Source organism: Torulaspora globosa, chromosome 2 (assembly GCF_014133895.1).
Source record: "Torulaspora globosa chromosome 2, complete sequence".
NCBI classification, from domain to species: domain Eukaryota; kingdom Fungi; phylum Ascomycota; class Saccharomycetes; order Saccharomycetales; family Saccharomycetaceae; genus Torulaspora; species Torulaspora globosa.
The window spans coordinates 871067-885779 of record NC_050728.1 but is presented as its reverse complement, the minus strand read 5'-3'; the positions used below and the strand labels follow the sequence as shown (position 1 = coordinate 885779).

The following is a 14713-nucleotide window of genomic DNA, read 5'->3' as shown; positions in this document are numbered from 1 at the left end:
TAATGGTTTGATCACTCCAGTAATCAGTGCTTTCCTTCCATCTAAAGCTGGACTTTAGGGACTCATCTATCAAAAAATCGAGCAGTTTAGTACTGGTTCCGGGTATGCCTTTGGACCTGAGTCCCTGCGATGTCGGTGTGCCAAGCTGTCAGCCGACCTTCGATTTGACAAAGAAACAGTTCTTACCGCATAAAAATGGGCAGCATATACGCGACATGGTCAAGACGAAGCAAGAGAAACGAGCGGATGAGAATTTCAATCAATCCTTGGAGATTTCTGTCGTGAAATGGAAACCGCTGTTGGTATATCGTAAAGACGAGACGTCTACCGAGAATAAGGCGAATGAAGGAGTATCTCTCTTCCGATCAATCGGAAACTGGTGGAATTGTCGCAAGCAGAAGGTACCTGACACTGAGAGCGATGGCTTAGCATATTTCTACGATCAAGAAGATACGACGCAGACACGACGTCTGAGCGACACCGTATTTGATACGGTAACACCGTTTGCATGTCCACAAGCAGCAGTCACTGCTGCTGATCGCGAATTGATAGCAATCAATGAGCAAATGGTATACCAGCAGTATTACAGTCATCCAATGGCTCCGGAGTACGTCAGCTCATCGCATAGTCCGTACCACGAGGATAAGATGAGCCCTTTCCGATTACAGCAAAACCGTGGCTATCGGGCAACTTTGACCCGATATGTAGATTGGACGAATCCATGTATGGCGTGTAAATTCGCTCAAGGCCATTGACGCTAGTTAGTAAGCCATGTTGATCGCTTGCCAGCGAGCAGTATGTGAAATAGTGAAGCTCTCTTTGGTATATACTATACAGATACTAGTAACCCATCAATTGCACCGACTAGCCATTGATGCGCCCCGTAATTTAGCGCAAATGCAAGCCCATATGAAGCGATGATAAGCAGAATTGTACGGTTCTTTTCGATTATCTTTGATAAATAGCTGGAGATGCTATCGCCGCGTTCAGCAGGGGTTTGATTTAAGAGTTTACAAAAAGGTTAATAAAGAGCACTGAATATAAGATAGGGTAGCAATTTTCGTTGTGGCAGTTGTCGACTGATATCTTTTAGCTATTAAATTTTGCTGGGTGAAATTTCATAGGAAGAGGAACAATATTGGCTTTGATGACCTCTTATCATTTGGTTGTGCTGGTTCATGGACTATGGGGCAACGCTGCTCATTTCGATTACATTAGAACCGCCTTGCAAGAGCATGCTAGAGCTTGGAGCGATGACCAGGATGAAGAGTTACTTATCTATACAACCGCTTTGAACGAGGGTTTTAAGACTTATGACGGCATAGATGTTTGCGGGTATAGGGTAGCCGAAGAGATTACAGATCAGATAGAAGCCTTTGATAGCTCTTCAGAAGTTGGGAAGATTACAAAATTCTCAATGGTAGGCTATTCTCTTGGAGGACTAATCTCCAGGTATGCATTAGGTTTACTCCACAGACGGCAGTACTTTAAAATAAAAGACATTCAGCTGATAAACTTTACCACGTTTTGCACACCTCATGTTGGTGTCCTGGCACCTGGCCGTAATATGGCCGTTAGAATTTTCAATAGCACCGTACCATGGTTGTTGGGCAACAGTGGGAAGCAGATGTTTCTCAAGGATAACGTTTCTAGCTCTGGAAATGGCTCGACTAGAGGACAGCCTTTGATCTATCTAATGAGCTTAGAAAATACTGTATTCTACAAAGCACTGGAAAGCTTCAAGTATAGAAGTTTATACGCAAATACCATCAACGATAAGAGGACGGCTTGGTGGACCGCGGGGATATCTTTGAATGATCCATTTTTCAACATTGATGAGTACAATGGCCTGAGAGTTTTTCAGTATATCGAAGGTTTCGATACTGTGGTGGTGGATCGTACCAAGATGATAGTCATTTCACAAGCAACAGTTGCGATGAAGGAGGAAGACGAAGCCTTGAATGACGTCGAATCGAAGGGGAAATATGAAGACATTGGACAGGACTCTGCAAGACATATGGGACAAGATTTTTATTTCCTCAATTATTGGTTCCTAAAGATAAGCAAGTGGATTTTGGTCATTATCAATATCCTGATAATCGCTCCGCTGTTGCTGGTATGGAAAATTGTTCAGTCTGCCGCAGAGATGACTATATCCACTGTTCGAGTAACCAGATTTCTGAACAAGTATTCACATCAGATATTGCGTGATTTCTTCGAACTCCCGGGACCAACGGACTTCGATGACTCTCTCTCTGTTTCGGTGAGCGACATCGGCTCGCCAGAACCGGGAGATAACGAAATCTGCTCTTTAAAATCAACATTGAGTAGAGCTTCATCTATAAGGTCCAATGATAAAGGCAATTCGACCTTCTCGACTGAGTACGGCAGTTATCTCGGTCTGGAAGAGTCCTTGAATGATCAAGCAGATTACTTGATGGAAAGTGTCTATGATGCAATTGAAAGGAAGAATACCCATGGAGGCGTCATAGAGAAAGCACAGTCGGGGTCCAGCAAGCCTGACGAGAATTCTCTTGCGGTTAGTATCATCGAGTTGGAAAACAGATCTGCCGAGCAGCTGACTGCTAAACATGGTAAACAAAAGGAGCAACTCATTAAAAATCTTGACTTAAACTTGCCAGCGAAACAGCGAGCTATCATTAAATCGCTGAACAAGCTAGATTGGGAGAAATATCCAATCTATATTCGAAAAACAACAAGCACTCACGCATGTGCTATTGTTCGCCAGATGGACCCTGATTTCCAAGAAGGCAAGGTGGTTGTTGACCATTGGATTAAAAACGTCTTCAGACGGGATTGACTGTGTTAGTCCAGGGAAACTCTTCACCGAACTTCTCTTTCAACCTGACAGCCAGATTCGCGTTACTGGTATCTGTCACAAACGGGTTCAGTTTAGCCCTCAGATACACTTTTTTAATCTTGGTGAATACATCATCAATATTGTCATCATTAAGTCCATTTGGTTTGATCTCGTTGGAAAAGCCAACTATTACCTTCAGACCCACTTGTTGTATAACTAAACCATATGCAGCAATCCCTTCTAAATCAAACAAAAATTTTATATCAGGTTTTGTATCTAGTGAACTCCATTTGAAGAGTTGGTTCTCGAAGTAGTCCAATGCCATATTACAGAGAACGTTGTATTTTAAAACCGTGTTCACATCTTTCTCGAGAGCTGATGGAACATAAACAAGGAGCGGCTTATCTTCCTCATCGACTAGCGATATAAAACACGGTGAAATGATCATTTTCGTGATCGACTGGAGCAATTCAATAACTTACCTTTGTTCAGGATGTAACTTTTTCCTTAGCTCATCGAGAGTTGTGTGCGCGCCAGTCACTACTTCAAATTGACAAATTCCTAGCCTACATAAAATCCTATAGAGTTTCGCTTCAATAATTAGTAGTTACGAGCTATGTTATGAGCAGCTGTCCTGCCAAACACGACACACTCCAGTAGACTTGAGCCACCTAATCTGTTCGCACCGTGAACACCTCCTGAGACTTCTCCCGCGGCGTACAACCCGTTTGCTAGAGCTCTCCCGTTCTTGCCAACAACTTGCGAGTTTTCGTTAATTCTTGCACCACCCATAGTAAAATGAACCACTGGGGTTACTTCGGCAACGAATACTTCGGTATCTGGGTTTACTGAGTCGCCAAAGCGGTTGAGAAGCGATTTACGGCCAAACGTGTCCTCTGATGCGACAGAATAGGCTTGTAAATCCTTTGCCAATTCGGTCGCAGAAATCGGAATATTGAAATGAGATACGAGCTCTTTAATCGAAATCCTTTTAACCAGTTTCTTGAAAATGTAGAAGTCCATGTTATTCTTGTAGCTGGCGTAGAGGTCTTCACTCATCACTAGGAGCGCTCTATTGTCATCCTTAGGGCATTTTGATTGAATGGCGTTGGTGACGTCGTCTCGCCTTCCCAATTCATTGAAGAACCTCTTGCCGTCCAGTGGGTTTAGCAAGATACCGCCTAAACCTCTTAAGGCCTCTGCAGCTAAGAACTTCCATTGGTTGGTGCGGTCATTCGGGTCGATGAAACCTGTTGGATGCACTTGAACTTGATCCATATCGATCAAATCAGCGCCCAACTTCTCTAGGATCTTTTGCCCGTCACCAGTAGCTTGTTGACCGTTCGTGGTTGGTAAACTGACCAAGTGTGGGGCGTACTGCTTCAACATATCTTTAGAGTAAGCGAATCCACCGGAACAGAAAACCACATTATCAGTCTTAAGGGACTGCTTGTTGCCTTCAGAGTCGATATATTCAATACCAGAAACTCTCAAGTCCGAGTCCAACGAAATATCGACCACTTTTGAGTTTAGTAGAATCTTTACCAAGTTTGGATCCTTCTCAGCGATAGACTCAAGGTTCTTCTTCAAGGATTGAACTATCTCAAACCCGGGTGGCAGTTTTCCAGAGGAACGATGGGTTCTTGGAGCGGAGTGACCCCCAAGTTGTGCTAAGAGATCCAATTTCAACCCGAAATCTTGCTGCAACCATTGGATGGCTGAACTGGACTCCTGAGATAACTTGTTCATCAACGATTCTACGCCCTTATGTTTAGCGGACTCGACTGTGTCTTGGAAGAAAGCTTCCGGGGAATCCTGCACGCTGAGTGCCTTCTGGGTGTTGGTTAAGGCACCATTGATACCGCTTGATGCCTTAATGGAGTTGCCACCGACAGATGCAGCCTTATCCAGCAGGACGATTGGAATCTTGTAGCTGGTGACTAACTGGTTACCAGCACTTAGACCAGCCAAACCGGAACCGATGATAACCACGGGATTTTTCGAAGTCATTGGTGAGACAGGTTGGGACAACTTTCTGATAGCCAATATGCCAAAGACGATAATCAAATATAAAATCAGTCTTCTGGCCTTGAACATTACAGTGCTCCCATGGTGGGCGTCGAAAGAGAGCGTAAACCAGAGTGGTCTGATGCATGGTTATAGCCATGTCAGACGTTCCTTGCGACCATCTACAACTTTAAACGAGACACGAGAATAAACGAGTTCTCAATGCTTTACTAAAATCTACAGAGGAGATACAATCTACCTACGCTAGTCAGATACGACTACCTTCAACCCAGTAAACCTTAACGCTTCGTGACTCGTAAAACTAACCAAAGGAACCAAACCTTTCAAGTCGACCGAACCGGGATAAAAAAGATTCGACCACTCTTCGTCCCTCGCCAATAGGGTGATCTTGCCAAAGTAAATGAACAACTTACTAAAGACCAATGATTCTCAAACGTGCTTAAACCCATTTGAAAGAAAGCAAATCAACAAAACTCCGTGGATACAATGCCAATGAAAAATTAAATGCTTAATGCGTAACAAGGGAGCCCAATCAGTACTTGTAGGTCTTGATATCATGAATGGAGTTACCTTCAACGTCGATTTTGTCTGTCGACTCGCTGCGGTAGATCTTGGTCTGACCCTGCGAATCGAAAGGATGCTCCTTGGCGTATTCGTAGGTCTCCAAGATCGCGCACTTGGCCTTCTCGAGCGTGTCTCTGGACACCTGGTAGTGGAACGCGATTCTGCCGCCCATTAGCTTGATGGCGTACTTCAAACCTTTTCTAACCAGCAGATCCGGGTCCATGTGGGCTTTACTCAGGTCCAAGAACACAAAGTTGGTATCGGCGGGCGACTCCAGGGGAATGCCGTGCTCCCGGCAGAACGCTGCCAGCTCAGAGGCCAATCCGTGCGAATACTGCAACTTCGACTTCCATTCGCCCTCGATCGCCACCAACGCCATCGCCGCCATCATACCGGACTGTCTGACACCACCGCCCTGCTGCTTCCTGAAATGGTTCGCCTTCTTGATAAACTTGGCGTCGCCGACCAGCACCGAACCCATGGGCGCGCCCATCGACTTGGACAGGCAGATAGAGATAGAGTCGAACAACTCACCAAACTGCTTCAGTGGCACTTTCGACGCGACAACCGCGTTCCAGATGCGCGCCCCGTCGCAGTGCAGTCTTATCCCGTTCTCCACGCACCACGCTTTGATCCGAACCAGCTCTTCCAACGGAGTCACGATCCCATGTAGAGTGTTCTCCAGAGATACAACCTTGGTCGGAGCGCCATGGATATCCCCATCATCCGGGATGTAGTTAGCCTTGATGTCCTCCAGCGTCACGTAGTCGCCGTTAGCGGGCCTCACGGGCACCACCATAGCCTGTGACAGGATCGCAAGCCCAGCTGCCTCGTGTGTGTACACATGCGCCCTGTAGTCGCACAGAATAGAGTACGGAGGCTGCAACAGATGCGTCCTCAGAGCGATCTGGTTCGACAGAGTGCCGGAAACACAGAACAAACCGGCTTCCATCCCAGCGAGCGCCGCGACGGTGCGCTCCAATCGCACCGTGTCGACGTCCTCCTGGTACACGGCGTCACCGATGGAGGCCGCCATGGCGGCCTCCATCATCTGCGCCGTGGGAGTAGTGAACGTATCCGAACGCAGATCGTTCGAAGCGGTCGCATAAGCCTGAGGCAATTGGTCTGTCATCCTGGATATGTCACGTATATATCGATAGCGATGTCTACTTATCTCTACAACCTCTCAACTAACACTACACTGCAAACCAATGCAATATATATACACAGACGACAAATGCTGACAAAGGTTTCCTTGTAACGACGCTGGTGCCGTGTCCGCGAAAGATAGCAAGCGAGCTACCATGGCTCATTACAGCTCGAGAACGCTCCAAGATAGCCAGAATTCGTGCAAGAAGCGGAATATGCCGTTGGATGCGCAAATGCGGCGATCCTGCGACGGGCGATTCCCCTTTGGGACATTGCCGAAAAGTGGTAACCACTGCGTTACCCGGCCTATCCATGCGGGTGCCAGAAGAAACTGAGAGAAAGCATATATGAGCTGCATTGATTGACTCATCTATTGATAGGGGGGATCAGGAGGTGTGTGTGCGAGAGAGCGAAGGAGGACGATGAGTAATGGCGGTGGCAACGACAGATTGGAGTTTTTGAGAAGGGTTGCAGGGGAAAATGTCATACCTGTGCCTTCGAGGTTCAAAAAGCATGGGTATCGGAAGCCGTCGCGGCGACACAAGTCGGCAAGGCAGCTGATTGCGGACGAGTCGAAGAGGATTTCGTTGCTGTTGCAGGAGGAAGGCGGCGGTGTCAAGAGGGTGCCGAAGGTTACGTATTTTAACGTGAACGGGCCGCCGTCGATGCGGCCGACAAAGAAGTACTGCGATATCACGGGACTGGCGGGTCTGTACAGGTCTCCCGTCAACAACTTGCGGTACCACAACGCGGAGATCTACCAGCTGGTGGTCAAGCCTATGGCGCCGGGCGTGGATCAGGAGTATTTAAAGCTTAGAGGAGATCACTTTGTACTAAAATGAAAAGAGTGGCAGGGCCGGGTAACCGGGTCCAGTGAGTTGGGCTTGAGCGCGCTTAAAAGTAGGTGGTTAGGTGGGAGTGTGAGAAGTGGTGTTGTTGTTGCTGCAGGGAGACGGGTTAGGATGATCGTGTGCAGGGCGGTTTGTACGCTGGTGGCGTTTGCATGGCTGTGTTATCGTCTGTATAAGTTTTTAACGATCCCGGTGGTGAAGATTGTGTCGACGTTGAAGATAGGCACGCCGCCGGCGACCAAGGTATCGATCGACAGGGTCTCTGAGGACTCGATCACGGTGCATTGGGAGAACGAGCCGGTGTCGAAGACGAGTGGGAAACGTCATGCGGACGCGATTTCGCATTTTTTGCTGTATGTGAACAACTTGCAGGTGGCTATCTTCCCAAATGCGCCGAGCTCGCTGTACACCTGTTGCTCGATAACGGGGCTGGAGAGCGGCCAGGAGTACCAGTTGGACTTTGTCACAGTCAATAGCATGGGGTTTATCAATAAGCTGCCGTCGTTGTATTGCATGACGAAGGCGGCCGCGAGCGGCGGTGGTAGTGGCAAGGTGAGCGGCCAGTGGCGGAGGAACACTCTGAGTGTGACAGCGACGCTCCCAGAGGCAGTGACAGCATCCAACGGCGGGTTCGCGTCTCCGTCATACGCAAACTTGACGTCACTCAAGGATCTGGAATCGTTCTCCATCGATGACTTGAAAAAAATCCTTGTTTGCGCGCAGGAGGACCTGCACGATGTTTTGTCGCAGCAGTCGTCGTTGCTCCAGGATTTCCAAGAGTCTAAGCTGCAGTTGGAACTGGAACTGGAGAATTTGAAAAACTACTGGTCTCACGAGATCAATCTGAGAAAATCCCTGAGGTCGAACATAAAGTCGCTGGAAAACTCCAAGCTTCTGTCCGATTTGAAGCTCGAAAAGATCAACAAAAACATTGACCAAACCAGCTCGAAAATCCAAAAGATGAAGAGTGATATCCAGAATTGGTCTCAGCAGGATGAGCAACAATTTAACAGGTCTAAACTGAGGAAGAATTTCGAGAAAAAGCTACAGAGTGTCAACAAGGAGATTGACTCGTTAAGCGACATGGTGAAAGCATGCCAAAAGGAAATTTCTTCACAGGAAGAGAAAAATAAAGAATTGAACTCATTAAAGAAGAACTCGTCGTCGTCGTCGTCGTCCTCGGTGGACCAGCAGGACGCTTCTATGTCACCTGCAATATTGCTTAAGAAAATTTGTGATGCGACAATGGAAAAAAGCGGTTTGTTGAGCGTAAATGGGGAAGAGCTCATTTCGAAACTGAATCCCAATAGTCCACTGGCTAAATTTCTGAGAGAACAGTTAAGGATAGACCAGGAGCTTGACTCGAAGTGGCGGAGCAAAAGGAACAAAATGACCAAGAGAATTGATGCTTTGCAGACAATGCTAAATGAGATAAGCATTACCAACCAACAACTAAGGACAAATTTGATCATTCAACCATATGCCGTTAAGCAATCGGAACCAAACTCCATATCGAACTCGACTTCAGAGTCAAATTCCAATTCAAACCTGAACTTGAATGCCAGTATTAGCAATAATCATGCACCAACCGCAAATTCATCTATGAACCTCAATGAACAGGGTTCTGTGATAAACTCTCCGCCTGTTAGCAATAGAAGTCTACTTGAGAACACCATCAATCAACAGGGGGTCCAGCAGGGAGTCCTCATGTCAACGAATCACTCCTCCGGTAACGAAGATAGCTCAAACTTGCACTTAATCTTGCATAATCCATCTACTTATGCCTCCAACAAACCAGCTCAGGCTCCTGAATCGCTATTATCGACACATTTAAAAGGCGAAAAGCTGTACAATAAACCCTTTTCAAGAGGTCAGCCGGACCCAACAACATTAGTAGCGCCTGGATACATTCCCCAGCCCTTTCCTTGGGGTAGGGAACAGCAGCAGCAGCAGCAGACTGAGATCGAGCAAGCTTTTGAGTACGATAACGCTAGTCATCTGATCTCAGGTCTGCAAGATATGATCTACGAGGAAACGGATTATCCCGAGAGCATCAGCAATTACTCCAAGGGTTTCACTACTGATCAGTTAGATAATTACTGGACTAACCAGAGGTCGACAATCAAGAACAACTTGGGATCAGCGCAACCAGTGAATTTTGCGACTCCACATTTCGGTAATAACGATGGTTACTCATCGATGTCACCGTTTGGTTCAAAGTCAGTGGCTCGTTCAACATCGACGCCTCCAAATTTGGCACCAAATCAAAGTTTGCTTGCTGCCACCCTCTCTGATCCCTCGATGGCTAATTTTGGCGATACAATGCTCCCGATGGAGCACTCAAATTCCTTTCATGCAATGGATAACGTAATTTCTAACTCCTTGCATGAACCTCAGAGCGTGACGATGCAGAACGCAGCATCCTCCCACGAATCGCAACAGCCATTAATGATAAACGAAGAAGATCAGCTTCCGGAGTCACAAAAGCACAATCTTCATGCCCAAGACCATCTGCACGCACCAAGATTTAATTTCATGTGGCACCCACAGCAGTCACATCCAGTGACATCTAAAGAAGACACAACCCCGCGTCACGCGAGAAACGGCAGCACCGCCAGTAATGTTAGTAGCAATTCGACCTGGAGTAAATTGAATTGGAAGAACTGGTCTCCGCAAGCGTCTGCGCAATCAGAAGCCGACAACGTGCCCCAATCTCCCCCACCATTACCACATTCCGCATCTCACAATCAGAAGGCCCCAGTGTCGCCTGCCAGTTCCGGAGGGAGGAGGATGTCAAGATTACTCTCAAGAAGCGGTATGAACAATATTTTCAAACTGCCCAGTCATGAAGAGAAAAAATAACTTGAATGTATTCATCTATCTAGCTGCTCCAAGAGTTTTTTCTTCCTTTTTTCAACTAACCAGGTTTCCATCTCACGTATTGTCGGTACTTGTTTTCTAATCTCCTCCACGTCAAGAGTCTCTGATGTGTGCAGTTTACCTTTTTCCACTTTTCTTCGCAGAATGGCCGTCCATTCCCGCTCAAAGTCTCTCAGCCTTTCGTACACAGGACTCTGTCCATAGTAGAACGACTTCTTGTCCCTTGGAATACGCTTGAAATCGACTATTCCCTTGCCATCTTTGCCATATTTCTCTTCTTCCTCTCGTTTCTTCAGATAATCCTGCACCTCAGGGAGTTCAACTGCCCGTCCAAAGTATCTCTTACCCAAAATAAGCTTTCCTCCAACCAACGCATCCCGCCTCTTCCCATTCACGCGTTTTCCACCTAGCACTTTAGCCATATACCATTCCCATTTGCTTTGTTCATCAAGCAATTCATTCACCTCGTCATTAAGAGTCTGCAGCTGAATTTCGTTAAGCGATGGATCATACAACCTCGTTGTCTTGTCCTTGATCTCCCGCCCTATCTGCCTATGCCATTGCTGTGCTTCTCCAAGCGACTTCACGGAAGACAGCTTTGTTGGCCTCTTGTACCTGGAATAGTCCTTATATCCGCCCGTTTCTTCCGCTTGAAGCTCCTGATATCGTACCAGCACTGAATTGGCCTTATCGACGTTCCTACTCATTACTCAAACCCGCTATTTTGGCCGTCAGGAAGTGTTTCTCCTTCTACTGATGGATCGTTATCGATGATGCTTAGTTTTATTTAAACTTGACGTGTTTTATCACGTCTCATCTTATACTACAAATACTGTCCATAAACAAGGCATCAAACCACCTATTCTTCGCCACAGCTCTCCCGGTGGCTACGAACTATCTACGAGCAAAATGGTGAGAAACTACCGTTTTGCGATATTTGCTTTTGCGGCTATCATGCTGCTTGTGCTGATCAGATCTTCAACGCCTCTCAAATCTGCTGCTGATATCGCCAAAGTTGTTTCTCCAACTGCTAATAGGCCTGAAGTCCCACAGGATTTTACCACTCTGCCAATTGATGACAAGCCAGGATACATTGATGACGAAAAGACCGACAAAGGAAACCCTGGCGTTGCGGAGGCTGTGAAGGATCAGTCTTCTGCAGGCAAGCCAGCGTCCTCGAAAGATTATTCGACCGGGAAGAAGTGTGACAAGGATCACCAGTATGTTTTGATGATAGACGCAGGCTCTTCAGGGTCACGTATCCATGTTTACGAGTTCGATGTCTGTACACAACCTCCTACTTTGATCGAAGAGACCTTCAAGATGTTAGAGCCTGGCCTTTCATCTTATGACACAGATGCTGTAGGGGCTGCCAAGTCTTTGGATCCATTGTTGGAGCGTGCCCTGGAGGTTGTTCCAAAGGACAAGAGGAAATGCTCGCCCGTTGCTGTGAAAGCCACCGCAGGTCTGAGATTGCTAGGTAATGCCAAATCTGAAAAAATCCTCGCCGCGGTGAGAAGCCATCTGGAAGAAGACTACCCATTCCCCGTTGTGAAAAAGGACGGTGTCTCCATTATGGGTGGTGACGAGGAAGGTGTTTACGCATGGATTACCACGAATTACTTACTCGGAAACATTGGCGCCGGATCCAAGATTCCTACTACTGCTGTCTTCGATCTCGGTGGTGGCTCCACACAGATCGTCTTTGAACCCTCCTTTGCTCCTAACGAAAAGATGGTCGACGGCGAACATAAGTATGAGCTAACTTTTGGTGGGCAGAAATACACCCTGTACCAATTTTCACACCTCGGTTACGGTCTCAACGAGGGCAGAAACAAGATAAACGCATTATTGGTCGAAACGGCCATAGCCGACGGATCTATCACAAAGGGTGATACCAAAACCACCCACAAGCTGACATCCCCATGCCTTCCTCCTGAAATTGTTGCTCCAAAGCAAGTGGTAACCTTGGAGGATGGCACGAAATATACTGTTGATTTCAAGGGCCCAGTGCAACCAGCGGGCCCTCAATGCAGGTACTTGGCAGACAAGATTCTCAACAAGCATGCAAAATGTTCTCAGCCGCCCTGCTCCTTCAATGGTGTCCATCAGCCTTCATTGGTGACAACCTTCAAGGAAAGAAACGACATCTACGCCTTCTCTTACTTTTACGATAGGACACAGCCACTCGGTCTTCCGCTATCCTTTAAACTTGATGAATTAGTCGACTTGGCTAGGATGGTCTGCAACGGCGAAGACGTCTGGAAAAGTGTTTTCAGCGGCATTGAAGGTTCGATAGCTGAGTTGAAAAAAGATCCAAAATGGTGCATTGATTTGTCATACCAGGTCTCGCTTTTGCATACTGGTTACGATATCCCGCTGTATAGAGAGTTGAAAACCGCGAAAACTATCGCTGATAGAGAGCTCGGCTGGTGCTTAGGTGCCTCTTTACCGTTGATTGAACGTGAGAACTGGAACTGCAGAGTCGATCAAGTCGAATAGCGAGACAATTGCAAGATCCTTCCACTAATGTTATGTACAGTATACTTAAAGATGTTATACAGTCTTAAAATCCAGCATTAGCGACATCAAGCAGCTTATACTTCCCAAGCTTGCTCGGTCTTTATTGTGTTTCTCAAGCATGCTTACAGTTGAAAAGTATGTAAGGGATAAAGAAGGACCTGCAAAAAGCGACATAGGTTACAAAGAGCAACTAACCAAGTTGGCCTACTAAGTTTAGTTCTGTAATCGGTAATGTCTCTCCCAAATTCAACTGAGGAATGCATCGATCGCATACAGGAGACTTGTAGGAAAGTAGCCAATGCCAACAACAAAGATTCAAAGGAGATGCATTCTTCCTTGAAACCTGAAAGGCGGAAATCTACAGCTCATCGGTCAGATCCTGCATTAGGCTGCAAGGAATTGACTGTGATTGAGGATGATAGAGAAGACGGAAGAGAACAAATAAAGGATTTGAATGCAGCGAAAGCGATGATCAGACGATTGTCCGGCGATAGCCATCCACCAAAAGTGACGGCTACGAAATCGCATTTCCAGTTGTCTTCAACAGCGTATGGAGTTAGAATGCTATCCAAGGACCTTTCCAATACCAAAGTTGAGCTGAAAGTGGAGGACCTTATGATTGTAACTAAAAAACATGATCTCTCGCTGCTTTATCTTACCAGAGAGCTAGTAGAGTGGCTGATGATTCACTTTCCCAAAATAACGGTCTATGTTGGAGAAGATCTGAAGAATTCCGGGAAATTTGGTGCTGAAGACATCTGCAGAGACAGCAAATGCGATCAGAAGAGGATAAAGTACTGGAGCCCGAAATACATACAGGAGCATGACAATTTATTCGATCTGGTCCTGACTTTGGGCGGCGATGGCACAGTTTTATTTGTTTCCTCTATCTTCCAAAAGCATGTTCCACCAGTGCTTTCCTTCTCCTTGGGTTCCCTTGGTTTCCTGACGAACTATCAGTTTGAGTATTTCAAGGAGGATTTGCCTGCGGTGCTGAACAGTAGAATCAAGACTAACTTGAGAATGCGGCTGGATTGCAGGGCATACCGCCGGCGCCCTCCAGTAACTGACCCCACCACTGGTAAGAAAATTTGTGTTACTGAGCTAGTGGCACAGCACCAGGTTCTCAATGAGTTGACAATAGACAGAGGCCCAAGTCCCTTCATATGCATGCTGGAGCTCTACGGTGATAATTCTCTACTCACCGTGGCACAAGCTGACGGGGTGATCATAGCAACCCCCACAGGGTCCACCGCTTATTCCCTGAGCGCCGGAGGACCACTCGTGTATCCAAGCGTTAATGCCATAATGGTGACACCAATTTGCCCTCACACGTTGAGCTTCAGACCTATACTGCTTCCAGATAGTATGACTTTGAAAGTCAGAGTTTCCCTAAAATCAAGAGCAACCGCCTGGGCGGCATTTGATGGCAAAGGACGACTCGAACTGAGGAAAGGTGACTTTATCACGATACAGGCAAGTCCATACTCGTTCCCCACTGTTGAATCACATCCCACTGAATTCATCGACAGTATCAGTAGGACTCTAAACTGGAACGTCAGAGAGCAACAAAGATCTTTCACCCATATGCTGTCCCGCAAGAACCAAGAAAAATATGCCAGCGACGCTGGCAATGCAGAATTCGAAGAAGAAGACATAGAAGAAGTAGTAGTCGATAGGAGTAAGAGCCGGCCCCACTTCGACGACACCCTCAACGCTGTAGAAGACAGCGAAACGGATGATATTAAAGACGACCTAGAGGCAAAGTCTATTAGTCCGAAGACAAAGCCCAAGGATCAGAGCCGGTTGCCCCAGGCGAACTTCACCATGTGAGTTAAGAGCTATAGCGGTGACAATATCGGACTCTTGTTAGAAATGCTGTCTCGCCTTAAATGGT

At 46.7% G+C, this 14713-nt stretch overlaps 10 protein-coding genes across 10 annotated transcripts; 6 read left to right on the top strand and 4 right to left on the bottom strand.

Annotated features, from left to right (window-relative positions):
- Positions 1 to 104: 104 nt before the first annotated feature.
- On the top strand, positions 105 to 755 carry HG536_0B04770 (uncharacterized protein; the record flags this gene model as incomplete). The annotated part of the gene is made up of 1 exon (XM_037282393.1): positions 105 to 755. One exon carries the CDS (start codon positions 105 to 107, stop codon positions 753 to 755), a length of 651 nt encoding a protein of 216 aa, XP_037138288.1.
- A 392-nt stretch (positions 756 to 1147) lies between these two features.
- Positions 1148 to 2821, top strand: HG536_0B04760 (lipase ROG1 family protein; the record flags this gene model as incomplete). Its single annotated transcript, XM_037282392.1, has 1 exon — positions 1148 to 2821. One exon carries the CDS (start codon positions 1148 to 1150, stop codon positions 2819 to 2821), a length of 1674 nt encoding a protein of 557 aa, XP_037138287.1.
- Positions 2808 to 3269, bottom strand: TCA17 (Tca17p; the record flags this gene model as incomplete). The annotated part of the gene is made up of 1 exon (XM_037282391.1): positions 2808 to 3269. The coding sequence occupies one exon, from the start codon at positions 3267 to 3269 to the stop codon at positions 2808 to 2810; it is 462 nt and encodes a 153-aa protein (XP_037138286.1).
- Positions 3270 to 3421: 152 nt separating this feature from the next.
- Positions 3422 to 4918, bottom strand: FRD1 (fumarate reductase; the record flags this gene model as incomplete). The annotated part of the gene is made up of 1 exon (XM_037282390.1): positions 3422 to 4918. The coding sequence occupies one exon, from the start codon at positions 4916 to 4918 to the stop codon at positions 3422 to 3424; it is 1497 nt and encodes a 498-aa protein (XP_037138285.1).
- Positions 4919 to 5381: 463 nt separating this feature from the next.
- On the bottom strand, positions 5382 to 6545 carry GLY1 (threonine aldolase GLY1; the record flags this gene model as incomplete). The annotated part of the gene is made up of 1 exon (XM_037282389.1): positions 5382 to 6545. One exon carries the CDS (start codon positions 6543 to 6545, stop codon positions 5382 to 5384), a length of 1164 nt encoding a protein of 387 aa, XP_037138284.1.
- Positions 6546 to 6984: 439 nt separating this feature from the next.
- IES6 (Ies6p) lies at positions 6985 to 7404 on the top strand (the record flags this gene model as incomplete). The annotated part of the gene is made up of 1 exon (XM_037282388.1): positions 6985 to 7404. One exon carries the CDS (start codon positions 6985 to 6987, stop codon positions 7402 to 7404), a length of 420 nt encoding a protein of 139 aa, XP_037138283.1.
- A 120-nt stretch (positions 7405 to 7524) lies between these two features.
- Positions 7525 to 10275, top strand: GTA1 (Gta1p; the record flags this gene model as incomplete). The annotated part of the gene is made up of 1 exon (XM_037282387.1): positions 7525 to 10275. One exon carries the CDS (start codon positions 7525 to 7527, stop codon positions 10273 to 10275), a length of 2751 nt encoding a protein of 916 aa, XP_037138282.1.
- Positions 10276 to 10286: 11 nt separating this feature from the next.
- On the bottom strand, positions 10287 to 11000 carry ISY1 (Isy1p; the record flags this gene model as incomplete). The annotated part of the gene is made up of 1 exon (XM_037282386.1): positions 10287 to 11000. The coding sequence occupies one exon, from the start codon at positions 10998 to 11000 to the stop codon at positions 10287 to 10289; it is 714 nt and encodes a 237-aa protein (XP_037138281.1).
- A 202-nt stretch (positions 11001 to 11202) lies between these two features.
- GDA1 (guanosine diphosphatase) lies at positions 11203 to 12795 on the top strand (the record flags this gene model as incomplete). Its single annotated transcript, XM_037282385.1, has 1 exon — positions 11203 to 12795. The coding sequence occupies one exon, from the start codon at positions 11203 to 11205 to the stop codon at positions 12793 to 12795; it is 1593 nt and encodes a 530-aa protein (XP_037138280.1).
- A 252-nt stretch (positions 12796 to 13047) lies between these two features.
- Positions 13048 to 14649, top strand: YEF1 (NADH/NAD(+) kinase; the record flags this gene model as incomplete). The annotated part of the gene is made up of 1 exon (XM_037282384.1): positions 13048 to 14649. One exon carries the CDS (start codon positions 13048 to 13050, stop codon positions 14647 to 14649), a length of 1602 nt encoding a protein of 533 aa, XP_037138279.1.
- Between the last annotated feature and the right edge of the window lie 64 nt (positions 14650 to 14713).